Source organism: Heloderma suspectum, chromosome 1 (assembly GCF_057233095.1).
Source record: "Heloderma suspectum isolate Gila_16-S chromosome 1, 16-S_ref, whole genome shotgun sequence".
Lineage (NCBI taxonomy): Eukaryota > Metazoa > Chordata > Lepidosauria > Squamata > Helodermatidae > Heloderma > Heloderma suspectum.
The window spans coordinates 78,333,415-78,351,802 of record NC_139458.1 but is presented as its reverse complement, the minus strand read 5'-3'; the positions used below and the strand labels follow the sequence as shown (position 1 = coordinate 78,351,802).

Below are 18,388 nucleotides of genomic sequence, written 5' to 3'. Positions count from 1 at the left end.
ACCTCAACTCAGGTGTTGCAATGCTGCTAGTATCCAATCTGCAGGAAAGGGCTTCAGCCCAGGGAAAGGTCTATAGCTTTTGGAGGTTCTTCTACAAATGTATCTTCCACCCCCTCTATCCCCTCTTGCAGTATGTGTGTGTGTTACAAGCTCCAGGTCCACCTCTGCCTGTGATCTTGTTAGTTACAGTGAGTGAATGCCGGTTGTAGACAACCCCCTTCCCTTGAGACTAGCTTCCCTTCAATCCACTCCCTTCACTCTCCTCCCAGTCACGCACCTTGACCCTCTCTTTCCTTTCCTCTCTACTTCCATGAGTATTAGGTACTCCACCCAATCCCCTCTTTCCTCCACCAGCATCCCAACCTACCCCTCTCATCAATCAGGGGACAATTCTATGTCCGCAGCCTTGCTTTGGGTTCAGGAACCAGCTATTCTACGAATGCCGCTAATTTCCCCACAAAAGTACCATTCTCATCAAAGTCTTTAAGGTTCAACACTAGTATTATGCTTGTGTTTACAGTGCAACTGCTCTACTAAGTTAATTTCCCCCCAAACTACTTGTGCTTTTCATATTCTTGTCAATAAATGTGCCAAGTGGCATTGCCCCAAGTTCGTTCTCTCTTCTCTCTCATGTTTGGATCGGCTTTCTTGCCACAGATGCTCTGTTGCCAAGGTCAAAAGGTCCTTTTCACTAATGTTTGTCCAGTAGAACACGGACAAGTTTGTACATATATCTAGGGAGCACATGCCTTAATAGAGGGGTGTATTTAATTCCTCTTGTGACCGCCAATTCTCCCTTGCAGAACTCTACTTCTAAGGCTATTTATATAGGAAGCTGCCTTATGCTGTCAGACCATGGTTCTATCTAGCCCATATTGTTGACACTGACTAGTAGCAGCTCTCCAGGATTTCAGGAAGGACCTAGCCCTGCCTGGAGATGCCAGGGGCTGAACTTGGGACCTTCTGCATGCAAAGCAGGTGCTGTACCACCTGAGCTAACTTCTGACTTCGGAGTCCAAATGGGAAAAATTAAAAACCACCCCAGGGTGGGTAGAGGGGATTTGCAGGGGAGATATTCCCCAGACCTTGCATTACTGTTATCACTGGGGTAAAGGCTTGGGAACCTCATGTAGCCAGTGTGGTGTAGTGGCAAGAGTGTTGGACTAGGAGCTGGGAGATGCGGGTTCTAGTCCCCACTCGGCCATGGAAGCTCACTGGGTGACTTTGGGCCAGTCACAGACTCTCAGCCCAACCCACCTCACAGGGTTGCTGTTGTGAGGATAAAATGGAGAGGAGGAGGATAATGTAAGCCGCCTTGGGTTCCTTGCAAGAGGAAAAAAGGCGGGGTATAAATGCAATCAATCAATCACCCAATCAATCAATGTTTCCCTCATATCATCTCATTTGCCAACAGACTTGTAGATTTCCTGGTAATTCTCCCCCCCCCCCCCCCTGGTTCTTAAATTTATATGCTTAACTGCAACTCTGATTTTCTTTCTGGCTTTTATAGGGCACAAACATTCCTTTATACTGCATGTGTTCTTCAATCTTTTTTCCACAGCTAGTAACAAACAAAATAGCAACATGGCTTTGAGAAGCAGCAGTAAGGATATATAGTTATCGGGCTGCACTTAAAAGAGTGGTAAATTGCAGCTGTCAGTTTTAAGGCTTTGCAAAAATATTATCAAGCATATGTTTTATTAGAATAATGGGTTGTATTCAATGGTTGTGTGAGTGGAAAGCAACTTGTGAAGGAAGAATACCTTTCTCTTCCCCTCCTCCTCCCTGCTTCTCCTTGTACCCCCTGAAATCCCCCTTCAGAAGGATGAGGCTCCTTCCTTAACAAAGGGAGCTGTATCCTATGGGGCTGTGGTGTGAGAGGGACATTACCCGGAACTCTACTGGCACGAGATCCCTCTGTCTGATTTTGGATGTTTCCCACCTCCAGCCCCATACAACATAAACCCCACTGTTCAGAAGGGCCCACTGACCCTCTGGAGAGGGATTTCAGGGGTTCTGGTGGTACATGGGGCATCAGGGGGAGGAGGGGAAGAGAAAAATGGGGTTGTGCAAGCTGCTTTCCACTCACACAACCACTGGATACAACGAAGTGTTTCTTCTGGAATGTTGTTTTATTTTAATCTATGTTCAATACATTTTCTGCCTGGTTGTGCTAGTGAATCATAAGGCACAATTATGTCTTTTGCTTCAGTGGGCCAAATTAACGAGTCATTATTATTTTTATCACATGGTTACACATCCAATGTCTTGTCATGAGTTAAGCAAGCATTAATGTGCTTTGAATCATTATGGTTACTCAGCAGAGATGAGCAACTCACCAAAGCCATCTAGGGGTTAGTCATAGCCTCATTGGCCTAGAGTAGTCCTATTACGATAGGTGATTCTGGCTAGGCTAGGAGGTGCTGACAAGTATTATGTTCATCCAAACAACAATATAGAATATTTTGAGTTGAAAAAATTATTTAGGAAAGAGGACTGTTAAACTGACTGTGCAAAAGTTGTTGAAGAAGTGGGACCTGCAGCCAAGTGTTGCAGTGTGGAGTACTCCTGTTCAGGGTACCAGACAGTCAACCATGCCCTCTACTTTCTCCCTCCAGTCTGGTTTGCTGGTTCCCTTCCCTTCAACAATCAGTGAGCATTCCACGCCCCCTGGGCATGCTCTGTCCTTATTGGGTTGTGTGTGTCCCCCCCCCTTTTGTGGCTTGTTTTTCTAAATATTTTTTATACTTGTGCAAACCTCGGGGTTCACTCAAGCCTGTTGATACCTCCTTCTTATGCATGAATGGTGCCATTTTTGCTTCATAAGGATTAGCAGTTGGGTAATTGATTTTGGTATTAATATACACAAATGGAGTCATGCAACAAAATGTTGCAGCGTATCCTTAGTGTGCATATGTTACCAGAGCCTGTGGCTGATGAGACTGAAAAAAAAAAAGTTAGTATCAAAGACGGGAGTCCCTGTTCTAACTTGGGTCTTTCTTTATGTGCAAAAAATATTTAATTAGTTTTTAAACTTTTAAAAGCTCAACCAGTCTGCATGCAAACCAGTAAAGCATGAGGCGTCTGCATGCAGTTGAGTGCTAGATTTGGACTGGGAGGAGATCTCAGGAGGCAATTTATGTAGATTGACCTTTGCTGCAACCTCAGAGGTTATTTGGGATTTTTGACTGATCCAAACTAGCCTCAGTCCCCCTCTGACTTGCAATATTAAAAGTATACTACATTGTATGGCTGCTGTAAGCTACTTACTTTCTCAGCACAACCCTGCAACATTCAGTAGAGGTAAAAATGAACTAAACTGCTGGGATGTTGTATACTACTCTCAGCCCAACCAGCAATATGGGCATAAAAGCAATGGATAACATTGCACGGTCATTGCATTCTCTCACTTTTAGCCCAACTCCCCTCCTGCAGTAGAAGTTTAATACTTCTGGCCTACGCTGCAGGGTTGTCATAAGCCACTCTGCTAGTCACAGCCCCTTCCGCAATGTGGACAATGAACTGCATTTGCCTTGGAATTTGCATTAGTGGGATTTTCTTTTAATGTTTCACATTAAATAAGAACTCAGAGTAGGAACTCTTCTCTTTGCTGTTACCTTTTGGGGGTATTTTTATGGAATGTGGTGAGGTAGATACACTGGTGCTCAGTTCCAGCTGCATTAAAATCTCATATTTCTCCATTGACTTCTGTGGGTACCTCATATGTATGTATGTATGCATGCATGCATGCATGCATGCATTTATTACATTTCTATACTGTCCAATAGCTGAAGCTCTCTTCTGTCCTTGGTGACATTTTAAATAGCTTCTCCTGGTGAACCAGGAAATAACATTTTCAGACAATGTGATGGCTCTCTCTGAACCTCTTTATCTCTATGTATCTCTTTCTCTCTTTCCAGCTAGTCCCTACCTATGGTCGTCAGTTTTTTCCTTCTCAGCCTCCCAACATTCTGTGCTTACGGGGCTGTCCTGGGGATCTCTCCCCAGGTTTTTCCTCCCTAAAGATTGTTTTGTAATTCTGCAAACCTCTGAGGTCTCTCTTTAGTCTTCTGGTCACTCCCTTTTGTGCGTGGGTGCTGCTGTTTTGGCTACATAATGGCAACTGTTCTCCTCTAAAGTTCAAAAATAGAATATGCAATGATGCTAGTATGTGATGATGCTTAAAGTCCCAAGATTGACGTAGCCACTTCAGAAAAAAACCTATAGGCTGTTTTCTTCTAGCCGCCAAAAGTATAGTATGTGATGTCAGCCTAGCAAAACTTGGAAAGAGTTGTTGGAAAGATTCATTAGTATCGAAAAAAACATTTTAAGATATAGGTTGATGTGACAGTCTCACATGGGGAAATGAGCCATCTCCCATTTTGTGTGTGGAACAGATTTTGGTTCAAAGGGGAAGCTGAGAATACATAGGAATTGGTTTCAGTATAAGTTCCAGAACCAAAGGACAGCAGAGACAGGCCTTTTCACTGCAAGAAGGCTGTTCTTTAGCTAAAGGGTACAAAATATTCCCGGTAATATAGTCATCCATTATTTCTTGCTAGTAGTGTGTGAGACTACCAAGTTCCTGGGATACAGTGCCCCTGTTTATCTATTAAATATGTTGGGCAATTGAAATGTATCAGAAAATCACTTCTTGAGTTCTGTTTTGAGGTTTCACCTCTCTTCTTATTTCATTTAACAGTTCACGTATAACATTGCACAAGATGCCAGTGTTATAAGTGCTTCTTTTGGGGGAGAGGCCCTGATGTCTTTCAGGTAATGATTCCTCAGTTGTGTATGTGGGTATATTTAGCAGGGTGGCAAAATGTTTATGTATTCTCTACTAATGATTTATGCTAGCACTATGGATAATTTTTATTGCTACCCCTTATTGAATTTATTATTTATGATTTTATTAGATTGTTTTACTCTTTAATATAGCAGTTTTGATGTTGCTTCCTGCGTGCCTTGAGGATTATTAGGTGGGATATCAAATAAATAAATAGAATACAATCAAGAAGTAGTCTATATGTGTGTTAGATTATGATGAGACAATCAAAAAGTGAAGGCCTAGAGCTTTTTGTGTCTTCATTGTGTTTATTCCTGCTCCTTCATTTTTTTGGTGCATTTGTATGACTATTTTGGCTTCCCCTTGGCCAGCCCTGCCATACAGTCGATACATTTTGTACAGTAGTAATTTAATGTGAAACCAAACTTGTTCTTAGGATATATATGTGCTTTGGATGTCTTTATTTATATTACAGGTTAAATATGACCTTGGTTCATTGGGATCTGATCTAAACAAAATTTTCCCTGATTTAGTGAGACTTTTCCTCCCTTTCAAATAGTTTTTCAACAGCTGGCCTGATTGAAAACAGACAGCAGTTGGCTTCAAAGGAGCATTATATCATTTTTGTTTATATTTCCTACCCACACATTCTTTATTTCAATGTTGTATTAATTTTGAAACAGCATGTGACATACTGTTATAATTACATCATTTGAAAATGTGTTTATTCCCAGGAGCACGTACTTGATTTAGGAACTGTTTTTCCTACTTTCTGTTGTTCATGGCATGGCCAGCAGGCTTCTGCAGGAGGACTTGATGCTTACACCATTTTAAGAAAAGGTTGAAGGCCAACAACACAGAAGCCCATTGAAACATATTGTTGGGAGTACTGAATGATTTAAGGTTTGATTAAGTGCACACAATTTGATTAAATTTTAATAACAGCCTGATGACTTCAGTGTAGGGAACATTCATTCATTTGTATCTCTTTGATTTGTAAACAGCAGTCGTTTTATTAGTAGTTTTATGTGTTTATATAGGGTGTTTGCAATAGGATTGAACATCCGGCCTTCCGTCTTGTTCAGCAGGAAGCAATGGCTCTTCAGGCTATTTGTTAAAGGAAAGCTGTAATAAATTTTAATGCTCCTTAAAGCAGCTAAAGAAAATGTGCTTAATTAGAATAAGTAAGTGGAGGCAATTTCAAGACTGTTATCTTTTTAAAAATAAAATTTGATGGTATTAATTGAGCAGCTGTGTAAACTTTAGAAGGTGCCACTTTAAATGATTTTGCAGCAGGAAGTGTATCATGGAGATCATAGAATCATAGAATAGTAGGGTTGGAAGGGGCTTATAAGACCATCAGGTCCAACCCCCAAGTATGTGGACTTGAAGATAAGTATTTCAGTAGAAACCCAAAGTCAAATGAGAAACCCCTCTATTGCAGATCATTTCATTTCATTTTGGTTAGTTTATCTCTTCTTGTTCTTCTCTTTGCATATTTGCAGCGCATGTATACACAGCACCTTTACTCACATGGGATTATCACCCTCCTTCGAAGAACTTAGATAATGAACAGACTTTGATAGCAGCCTGTCATCAAGATCAGTTGATCCAAGCATCTTGCTTCAGTGACTGCTCTTGCAGTACGCCACTTGAATCTTAACTGAATTGTCTATGCATTAAGTGAACTATGGATAAGACCACATTCCCAAGAGAAGAGAGGAGCCCAGAAGTTTTATTTTCAGCAGCATTGCTAGTGTACTATATTATATTATCTCACAAGCATCAAAGACAACCATTTTAAATTTGAATGACAGATAGGACAATCTATTTAATTCAGATATGCTGCTTCCTGCATTAGATACCACAGGAATAAAAAAGATAACACAAATGTATTTTCTGTATAAATTGTGAAAGTATCTTTTGTCAGATAGTTTACTGATATGCTATGTTCATTGAAACCAAATTTAAAGTTAGACTTCTATAGATAAATCTGTAGATTAAAAAAAGGTAATCTGTAGATTTTTAAAAAAGAGCTTTGATGGGACTGCTGGCTAAGGCTACAGGATCATATATTAAGGACTTCAATCTCTGTGGGCTGACCATTGAACTGGGCCCTCAACCTTTGCAGAGGTCACAAGTAACCTGAAGGCCAAACCTGATCAGATAATGACCTGTCTAATGAAACCATTGCTAGTTCTTCTACCCAAACTCCAAACAGAACCCCAGATCCAAACTGCAACATGTTTTGAGCCCAGTATAATTTGAGCTAGGCCAACTGAGATTTTCTAGGTTGGCATGGTGGCCCCAGCACTGTGGGACTCCCTTCCTATTGACTTGTACCTAGCCCCTTCTGTGCAGGCGTTTAGGTGAGCAGTTAAGACTTTTCTACTTAAAGCTCCTTCAGTTGACTTCATAATTGGCAGTTGTGTTCAAAGCAGCTTTGGAAAAGCTACTGTATGCATGCTACTGTATGCATACTACTGTGGCTGTTATGTCTTCTATCTGACCGTGCTTTTGTTTGTATAGTGCTTTGTTAAGGTACAGCCCTAAAAATGGCTTAAAAATTTAAATGAATAATACATAATTGAACAAATATGGAAGCATATTTTAAAATTTCTACCAAATTGACACGTCTGTAGTGTAATAATTATACAAGCTGAAATAATTTGCAATATCTTACATATTTTGGACATAAAGACCTGGTTTGCACGTCACATCAATTCCTTAGTTGTTTCAGGAACTCAGGAATTGGCAGGGCTGCACAGCAGTGAATGAGCATGCTCTCTCCAGTGCACTCATCACTTCCACTTTCCGTCAGTTGTAATGAACAACCGAGGAATACCCCATTCTTGGGTTGTTATAGTGACATCCGAACCTGGGACTCTGGGTTGTTTAGGGATTAAGCAACCCAGAGTTAACCCAACAACAAACCATGGGCAATTCCTGGGCTGTTGATTACAGCTGATTGAAAGTAGAAGCGACAAGCAGGCAGCGCACAACCCATAGCTAGCTGTTACATGCAAACTGGGTCAAGTTCTTGACTAAGTAGATTTTTCCCCAATAAAGCCTGTGGGCTTGAGCAAGCCAAAGTCCCACTGATTTAAATGGAAGAGTTAAGTGTGTGAATAGTTCTTTTCCATTAGGTTGCATCCAGTGGTGTTCTTCAGCCAGCAGAATGGACGCTGGTGGTGAAGCAGATTTCTCCCGCCGCCCATACCCCCTGTGAACTCCCAAATCTATTCTAGAAGGTTGGGGACCCTCTAGAGCTTCATTAGGTGGTGTGCTGGAAGTCGGACGGGGAGGGAAATTCCTATTTCGCAAGGGCAAGTGCACTCGCATTATGTTGGATTTAGCCCACTGACATCAACAAAAATTTAAAACTACTGAACTTTGGCTGGGCCATGTCCTATGTTAAGAGTATAAGAACACTGAAGTCAAACCAAATGTTACTACTTCGTTTGCATGCAAGTTGAAATAATCTTATAAAATATCAAGGTCTCTAATGTTAAAAATCAAACACAAGCATGAACTCATTAGCAAGCCTACATAGTGTTGGTGATAGTGGTGGAGAAGCATCCCTTCTACCACAAACACACACTACTGCATCCTCTCTCTCAATGTCATCCTTTCAAAATCTAGCCCCTATCATGATGTAGTAAAGCCTTCAGTGGCGTGCTGTGACACTTTTGCAAGAGATTTTGAGGGTTGAAATCACTTGTAATCTGTAGATACAGGTCAGTCCTATATTGTTTGATGACTTCCAATTTGTAGAGCCTGAGGATGTGAACAAGGTGTTTGGTAGGGTTCGGCTGACCACATACTCGATCCTTCCCCCTCATGGCTGAGTACATCTGTCCAGGAGGAGATAGCTGGCTGGATCCTGGAAGTAATCAATTCCTCTCTAAGAGAGGGAGTGGTCCCAGCCTTCTTAAAGGAGACAATAGATTGACCACTCCTGAAAAGTCTTGGAAGATCTCAATAACTATCGGCTAGTGGCAAATGTCGCCCTCTTGGGCAAGGTGCTTGAGTGCCTGATGGGGTATTCAACCTGTTTTGGAAGGGGTTGTACTCCCCTTGAAGGATGAGGTTTGTAGATCAGGGGTGCTCTTGGATTCATCATTGCCATTAGAGACTCAAGTTACATTTGTGGGGTGGAGTGCCTTTTACCAGCTTTGGTTGGTATAACAGATATGATCCTATCTGGAGATGAGTAACCTGGCTGCAGTGTTCCATGCTCTGGAAACCTCCAGTTTGGACTACTGTAATGCACCGTATGTGGGGCTGCCTTTCAAGATGGTCCAGAAACTACAGCTGGTGGAAAATATGGCAATGAATTCTTGCTGGGACCAGATGGTTTGAAGGTATCATGGCAGTCCTCTCTCACCTGCAGTGGCTCCCAGTTCATTTCCAAGTCCAACTCAAAGTTTTGTTTTTGACTTACAAAGTTCTTCAACACATGGTACCTGACAGAAAGTCTCCTCCCATATATGCCTACCTGTGCCCTAAGGTTATCTACAGAGGACCTCCTCTAAGTGCCTCCTCATTCTGAATCCCAGAGGGTGACTACTAGAGAGAGGACCTTCTCGGTGGTGCCCCCTTGGCTATGGAACACTCTCCCTAGGGAAATTCGCCTGACAACATCATTGGTTTTTTCCTGTTACTAGGTTAAGACTTGTTTGTTTTCCCCAGCCTTTGAGAATCGTTGTTTTGGTCATTATTACATCTTGGTGGTTTTTAACTCCTGTTTTATTTCTTGGTTGGCTCTTCATTTTTTACTGTATGTTATTGGCTGGTTGGTTTTTTTTATCATTATGATTTTGTATTTGCGTTTGCATTTTTTATTGTGTTTGCTTTGTATAGTGTTTTAAGATCTTTGCTTGTATTTTATTGTATTGTATTATTTTAAAATAATTGTATGATGTCTAAAGAACTTGTTTTATTAGTACCATATAAACACAAATAATAAATAAATAAAATGTTCTGTTCAAATTAGAGCTAATTTTGTTGTGCTTAGACAGATCAGAAAGACATTCAGCCATTCCATACATTGATAAAAATCTGTGCAGCAATACATGCAGCTACTCACTCTGCACAAAAAGGGTGTATTACTAGTATCCTTTCACAATTTTCATAATTGAAAGGCACTATATAGAGTAGCAAGAATAATGTTTGTAGGCTGTCTAAGTGCAGAAGGTGTATTTCATGTTTTAAAAACTTATAAAAAATAATATGCCCCAAATGTCTGAGCCTTCAGGCTTGTTTGTCATCCTCTAGTTCTTACCTAATTTTTAATTGTTCTTAATGTCCTGAGTTCAGAGCTCTGTAATTCTGAGGTAATTGTCATGATTGAGCTGTAGCTGTTTTAATGGAGGCTTGAGAAATAAAAACTGACAGCTGTATTCCAGCTGTGTTCCATTAACTGCAAGTCTGGAGAAGAAGCAGGCACAAGAGCGTTTGTTTTTATATTTTTCTCGTCAGTATTGAGCTCAGTGCAGTTACTTTATCTTGGTAGTTCTGTGAAATATCTGCCAGGCTACTTTGAAGTGAAAGATCTAAGCTAAGAAAAGTGAGTGCAATAAATAGATGGAAGGATGTAAAGTAATAGGTGAAACACAAACACATGTAAATAAATGTGAGTATTCAGATTTTATGGTTAGTCTTTATGTCCACTTAGATAATTGGAACTGCTCTACCATAGGTCACAGCAAAGGTCATTTCCCACCATTTTTGCAAATAATTGCTAGAATGTAACCTGTAGCCATTAACAATCACCATAAAAGGACAACAGAGACATGGAGTTGTAGGTACGGAGTTGTCTTTTGTTGATGTCTTTGTGACAATGACTAAGTGACACCGTTCTAGGACCAACCCTGTAGGGCAGGCAGCAGGTAATGTATCCGTTTTTTGCACCTGCCACCGTGCACTCTCTTAGTCAGCCTAAGTTGGGAGTGAGTGTGCTTCTCCTAATGTAAGGTGCCAAGCCCCCAAATTCCTGCTGTCAAGTTTCCGCCCATCCTCTTTACTTCCTGCTAGCTTAGAGCCTCATTGTGTAACTTGGGCAGTCTAGACAGGTGGGAGGAGAATTCTCTTTTGGGTTCATCAGAAAGCAAACCTCAGGTCCAGATTGAAAGAAAGGTGTTTAAAAGGATGCAATAATGGACAAATGGAAAGCGGAAAAGTTATTTGAAAATGAAACAAATGTTAAGAAGCTTACTAACCTATACTAAAACTCTTGGAGGAAAATACAACAATGTAGGAGTCACCTGGGTAGATTCAACACACAGCGTCCTCAAATGGTCAAAGGAGATGGCAAAGGACTAAAGGAATACATTAGTCTATTTCTGTGATATTTAGCCAGGGGGCTAGACAACTCAGGTAAACAGGTTTAACCAATCAAATGAATCACATGTTGCCAGGAAGGCAATCTTCTCACCATTTAGGTTGAGGAGATAAGTCTAGAAAGGTGTTAATTAAAAAGGAGATTACTTTGGCTATTTCTGGCAGACTTAATACATCAAAAGGCTTCCCATTTGTGGATCTGAAAAATGTGGGAAAAGGTGAGGTTGTCAGTGTAAAGCAATGGATGCAAGCTATCTTGGCCAAGAATTAGTAGCTTTAAAGAGACAGACACTGAGATAGCAGGCTTTTCCACCACCGTTGCATCTGCCAGGCAGTGAAGTTGTTCTGTGAAGCTAGAGGTCATTTACATCTTGGTTTACAAGATGTAATTTATGACCACTATCACCAATTTGTGAGGTACTTTGTGGATAAAGTTCCTTGTATCTGTTTTGACTAAGATGCTGCAGTTAGGGTAGTACCAGTAGATGGATCTTTAACTGGATACCTGTTTATCCAGTTAAACTGCATACATTTCAGTTTGTGCAGCCTTAGGGTGTGGACAGGATTCTTGGAGAGATGGGGCCAACTGCATGTATACTCAAACCTCGACTAATAAGAGCAGGCAGAAGTGAGCTGACTGAATGTTTGGTGAGAATGTAAATGCCTCATTACAGAAAGATTTGGCTCTGCATGTTTGAAATAGGCTGTGGCCAGAGCATTATTGAGCCCCCCGCCCCTTAGTCTCACCATATTGGAGAATTTCTTGCTAATCTCTAGTATTCCATTCTTGGGCAAGGTGCTCATGTATGTGATGGCTTTTCAACAGTAGGTTTTTCTGGATGAAACAAATTTTCTTGATCCATTTGAATCCATCTTTAGACCAGGTTTTGGAACTGAGGCAGCCTTGGTCATCTTGGTGAATGACCTATGTGTGGAACTGGACAGTGGGAGTGTGTCCCTGTTGGTTCTGCTGGACCTTTCAGTGGCTTTCAGGACCATTCGCCATAGTATCCTTCTGGATGGCTCACAAGAATGTGACTTCAGGGCATGGTGTTATGGTTGTGTTGTTCCTTTCTAGAGGACTGGTTTCAGAAGTGCTGGGGGATTCCTGCTAAGCACTTTGGCCGTTGGTCTGTGGTATCTCTCAGGGTTCTGTTTTGTCCCCCATTCTGTTTAATATATACATGAAGTAGTTGGGAGAAGTCATTTGGGGTTTGGGGGGGTTCATCATCACTAATACACAGATGACACCCAACTCTGTCTCCATCTTCTTTCAGGAGAGGCTTTCGAGGTCCTCAAACGATGCCTGAAGATGGTAGTAGACTGAATGTGGGCTAACAATTTGAAACTGAATCCAGACAAGATAGAGGTGCTGACTTGGGAACTGGGGTTCAACCTGTGCTGGATGGGATAGCACTTGTCTTCAACTTGCAGGCTCATAGTTCTTTTGGACCCATCCTTGACCTTGGATGCCCAGGTCTTGGCTGTGGCCAGGAGTGCCTTTGGCTGGCTGAGGCTAGTGCACCAGCTATGCATGTTCCTGGAGAATGCGGAACTGGCTAGAGTGACACATCCCTTTGTTACATCTCATGTTAATTATTGCAGTACGCTCTATATAGGGCTGCCGTTTAAAGAGTATTCAGAAACTCCAGTTGATCTGGAATGCAGCAGCCCAATTGTTAACAGGGGCCACATATGGGGAGCATGAAACTCTCTTGTTGAAATGGTTGCACTGGCTTCCAGGTTGTTTCTGGGTATAATTGAAAGTGCGGATGAGTTATTTATTTATGTAATTTACTGCACTTTTAAACCACCTAATAACCAAAGTTGTCTGCGTGGTGCACAATACATTAAAACATAAAATATAAACATGAAAACAAAGAATAAAAGCAGTGCAGAATAAAATCAAGAAAAAAACCAGAGCAAAGAATAAAACCTGGTGAATACCTTTAAAGCCCCAAATGGTTTAGGACCAGGATATCTGAAAGACTGCTTTCTCCTGTACAAGCCTGCTCACCTATTGAGATAATCTTTGATGCCCTCTTGGATGTCCCAACAACCCCAGAGATATTTGGGAAAGGACCTTTTCTGTGTTTATGCCTAGGCTGTGGAACTCCCTTCCAAAGAAGGCCCATCTCATCTCCTTATTAATGACCTTCCAAAAGTTGGACAAGACTTTTCTTTTTAGGAAGTTTTTTAGTATGTAATTTTAGCTTGCTGTGTTTAATATGTCAATTTTTTATTATTTTGATTGCATGGTTAATTTCTGCTGTTTCATGCTTTTAATGTTTAGTGTTTATGTTGTATGTTGAAAGAATATTTTAAGTGTAAAATGTTTGATTTTGATTTTTGGTTGTTGTAAGCTGTCTTGAATTCCTAGGAGAAAAGGCAAGGTATAAATGTTTTAAAATAAAATAGGCAACTAAATATCAGAAGCGCACTGCTGAATTTCAGTTCTCTTTTATCATGCAAAGATTGTGTACTAAGTTGGAAAAACACCGTCTGGTCAGAATAGATTCAGCTGATGGTGGCCTGGTTGCATTTTGTGCTGTTTTAGTTTGTATTTCTTTACATCTCACTCAGCTTGTATCTCCTGCTCATACATTTCTATGGGTCCATTCTCTTATCTTTTTCATCTGTTTTTCTGTAACAGCTGTATTACACTTGAGTAATTTGATTTTCTATTGAGATCAGGTTTCTGTTTTTACTATCTAAATTCTTTTAAAAAGCAGTTATATGAGTTTTACCGTTGCACATTAGATGTGATGGCACTATAGAATGAGTGCTCAAAAATAAGCAGGAGAAAAAACACCCTTTGTAAATTGTAGGGGTGTCATTCAGTATGGTCTTAAGCATGTTACATCTGGCTATACAAGTTCTCAACTGTCCTGACATTGCAGATCAGAGACTTTTAAATTAATATTCATTTAATATATTTATTTACTTAATATTATTCACTTAATGAGAAGCTTCTCCCTCCCCCCCTTTTTTTCTTTTTTTCTCTTTTTCTCTTTTTTCTTCTCTCTTTGTTATTGTGGTGTCCTCATCAGAATATTGTACTGTTGGGAAATTGAAGTATTGATTAGGTTGTTGGTAATTTTGGTATTGTTTATTTCACTTATGAAGATAAAATACATAAAAATATATTCAAAGAAAAAAGAAGCTTCTGAGAATCCTTTGCTCTGCCAGGCTCTTGCCAGCAGGGTGGGAGGAGTGCTGGAGGCGATTTTCACTTTTCTGCCCTCCAAAAAACTTTCTTCATTAGATGGGCCTCTTGGCCTGTCTAGTTGGGTCACACTGCCAGGGCCAGGGCCTGACTGGCTTTAGGATCTGGTGAATTCCTGGCCTCTCCCCTCCCCATCCCGCCAACCAACACACCTCTCTCCCTCCCTAGCTTGGACCTCTGACCTTGGAAGAGGAGTCACCGCAAAGCTTTCCACAGTGTCCAGGAGGTCCTCTGAGGCTCTGCCCAAGGAGGAGGGAATCTGGCGCATTCTTTGGCACCCCAGACAGTGTCTGGGGAGCCTTAGGATTGCTGTGTTAATTGCTCATTGCATATTTCTTAACATATTATGAGCATGTTGATGTCTTCTTTAATTCTCTGGTACTACAAATTATCCCAAACCTCTTAAACCTAAAGGAATACTGGCTTGCCTAATATACTTTGTAGCCTCCACTCAGGTTGGCAGACTTTCTCTTTCTGCCCTTTAAACTATAGCCATGTTGTTAGGTTTTTTGTGCTCCCAACTGGAAATGTTTCCATTCTAGTCAAAACCTCTGATGCAATATCCTTGACAGACAGCATAAACACTTTACCAATGATTTAAGTTGCAATACACTTGTGTGAACAGTCCTTCATTGGTTGGCACAGGAAAGGAGAAGAAAGTGGGTGGATGAAATGAGAGACTCATCCAGATCCTGTGACCTGGTTTAATTGAATAAAAATTATTGTAAGACTGGTTAACTTTGTACTGAAAACCGCACGTCTGTTCTTTTATTCATAGTTCTTCCCATGGAATTTCTGTTCATTACTCCTTGTTGGAACTCAGAAGATGGCTAGCTTATTTGTGTAGAATGCCAAGCATGGCACTTACTCTAGATGAAATCTAGTGCTGTCCTTGGCATCAGAGCATTGTTGTTTATGCAAAAAGCAAGTAAAACTGGCAAACCTTTTGCTCACATACTAAGTTAAAGCAAAGCTACTTGCAGCAGAAAATAAATCTTAATTCAGCACAAATATTACCTATGCATTATTTTACATTATAAAGATATTCCTAGGCTTGCCAAAAATCAGCAGTCTTGGAGATTTTAACACATTCTTTATATTTTTTGGTAGAAAAGGCTGATGTGGATGTTACTCAGAAGTTGTGTTGCAGACATGCGACTCACCCCTCTCCTGGTAATAAAATAATATTGGAAGTGAAGATTCATGGATCTTGCCTATGGTAACAGTTGATGAGATTCTCATGTCACCACATTGTTTGTTAATTGTTGGGAACAAGAATGTATTTGAAGGCCATCCTGGGTATATTTCAAATTGTTAAGAATGAAAGGTGATTTATGCTTGTGTTTTTAATATTATGTGTTTGGCTATCACTAATGTAGCCTTGAGTGCTATATTTTTAGTAGAAAGGTATGATATAAATTATTAACATAAATAAATAAAATGATGGCCATATCAATAATGGGGAACTGATTCTCACTGAATATTGAAAAGTAAGAAGAAAACCATTTAGAAAAGCGATTGGATCATTATGTGAATGTATGCTGATTGTATGACTGACTAATCAATTAAATATGTAAATGTATTTTCCTCTAGAATAATGACGACCACAGCAACTTTGAAATAGGGCAGTTTCTTCCGATTACCCTTGTGTGGGAGGCAAGCTGGCCAATTCCTTCACATGTAAGAAATCTAACTAGATATACTTGGCATCTTGTGTAGTCTTGATTTGGTGCATGTGTGGGGAGAGAGATTCGTAGCTGGGAAGTTTGGAAAGGCCCAGAGCTGACACCAGGTGTGCCCCACCTACATACAATTCTGCTACTCCAAGTCCATTGTAAGATGACCATGGACATGTGTGTGTTCATGAGAAGGAAAGTCATGGCTAAGGATTTAGCCCTATGAAGAGAGACTGAAAGAGCTGGGCATGTTTAGCCTTGAGAAGAGAAGACTGAGGGGAGATATCATAGAATCATAGAATTATAGAATCATAGAATAGTAGGGTTGGAAGTAGGGATGGACGAAAGGGACTTACCTGGTCCCGCAGCTTGCTTTGCGGTGGGGGGGAGGCGCTTCGCTTCTCCCCCTGAAGTTCAGGCGAGGGGGGGAAGGCGCCCCGCCTCTCTTGGCCGAAATTCAGGCCGGGGGGGAGGCGCCCCACCTCGCCCGTCCGAAATTCAGGCCGGGGGGGAGGCGCCCCATCCCTCGCCACCGAAATTCAGGCCTGGGAGGAGCGCCCCGTCTCCCCGGCCGCGAAAAAAAAAGTAAGTAAAAAAAAAACCACACCCGTGATAGGCTACGTAACGATTTACGTAGCCTATCACGGCTAGATTTCCAAAGTCAGCCGTGATAGGCTACGTAAATCATCACGTAGCCTATCACGGCTGACTTTGGAAATCTAGCCATGATAGGCTACGTAAATCGTTACGTAGCCTATCACAGGTGTGTGTCGTTGTTTTTTTACTTTTTTTTTTTCAATGGCGCCGGTGGCAGCCGGTTGGGAGACCGGCCCCCGCCCCCGCCGAAACGCCGCCGAAACGCTGCCGGAACCCGCCGCTGAGAGGGATGTTCGGCCATGGTAAGTCCCATCCGGGGGGGGGGCGGGGGGCCGGCAGAGAATTTCCCCACCAATTTCGGGGGGCCGAATGCGTTGGCATTCGGCCTCCCGGAGATTCGTGGAGAAATTCTCCGCCATCCCTAGTTGGAAGGGGCCTACAAGGCCATCGAGTCCAACTCCCTGCTCAATGCAGGAATCCAAGTCAGAGCATCCCTGACAAATTGCTTTCCAGCCTCGTCTTGAAGGCCTCCAGTGTGGGAGAGCCCACCACCTCTTGATAGCACTCTTCAAGTACTTGAAAGGTTATCACAGAGAAGAAGGCCAGGATCTCTTCTTGATCATCCCAGAGTGCAGGACACGGAATAATGAGCTCAAGTTACAGGAAGCCAGATTCCAGCTGAACATCAGGAAAAACTTCCTGACTGTTAGAGCAATACAACAATGGAACCAATTACCTAGGGAGGTGATGGGCTCTCCCACACTGGAGGGGTTCAAGACGAGGCTGGACAACCATCTGTCAGGGATGCTCTGACTTGGATTCTTGCATTGAGCAGGGGGTTGGACTCGATGGCCTTGTAGGCCCCTTCCAACCCTACTATTCTATGATTCTATGATTTTGACTAGGATTTGTGGGCTTAACATGGTTAATGCAAAGACATATGAAGTTGTGTGGATCCTCAAAGGTGATAGACACTTCACCCAAACATCTAGAGCAGGCATGATAATCCCAGGCTTTTTGGATGGGTTGTTTTTGTATTAGAAGCCCAAGATCCACCAATCAGAGCCAGGTGCAAAATACTGGCGTGGGAGATTGAGCCAGATGAAAATTATGGCTCAGGGGATGGAGTCAATTACTCCCCATTGCATGTACAAATCTATCAGATCAGTAATTCTAGCAGCCTGATTTTGAGGGTGGGGGTGTTTTTTGTTATTGCAATTGTTAAACAGCTCGGAGTTTGAAACCGTTGCCCATCTACAGCAAATCATCCTGCCAGTACATCCTGATCTTCCCACGCCTAGTCTAGAGAAGAAGAATTGTGAGTGTTTTGGAAAGTAACTGCAATTTTCAATATATAATGTGGACAGTTATCCTGTAATTTTATTTTCCAAAATATCCTTGTATATAAATGAATGGCCTTAGACAAGACACATGCGTTTTGTTATTTAGTACTACTTCATAGATGTGTGGATGCTGTGGGTTTGTAGTTACAATGAGTTATACCTCAATCAGTAATTCCAGCCAGGATAGATGCAAAACAAAATATGAAGCATAAGTTGCTGCAGGGCTTGACTGAAGGTATACTAGCATGGCTGGAATTGAATATCACAGGGTGAGGCAAGTTAAAGATGAGGACAGCACTGAGGGCAGTAGAGTTTTTTGCAGATCACAAATTCTGAGCAGAATATTTTTTTCAGTTCCACACTGGTGGCGTAGGCAGAAAGTAGGGATTATGGAAAAACCAACCATTTCACTTTC

General features: G+C 41.5%; 1 protein-coding gene across 28 annotated transcripts in view; it reads left to right on the top strand.

Annotated features, from left to right (window-relative positions):
- The window catches only part of RAD51B (RAD51 paralog B), a 575,587-nt gene that overhangs the window by 103,411 nt on the left and 453,788 nt on the right, over positions 1-18,388 (top strand). For 8 of the 28 annotated variants that reach the window (XR_014789909.1, XR_014789878.1, XR_014789868.1 and 5 more), the window contains exons 8-9: positions 15,468-15,530; positions 15,951-16,037. The exons of 14 other annotated variants lie outside the window; for them this stretch is intronic. Coding sequence is in view for 9 of the 14 variants with exons in the window: in XM_084848125.1 (XP_084704251.1) it covers positions 15,468-15,530; positions 15,951-16,037 (150 nt within the window). In the remaining 5 variants the exon portion in view is untranslated. Of the gene's footprint in view, positions 1-15,467; positions 15,531-15,950; positions 16,038-17,890; positions 17,949-18,388 lie in introns of all 28 variants that reach the window. 6 more of the 28 variants (XR_014789899.1, XR_014789910.1, XM_084848201.1 and 3 more) reach the window with 2 other exon arrangements.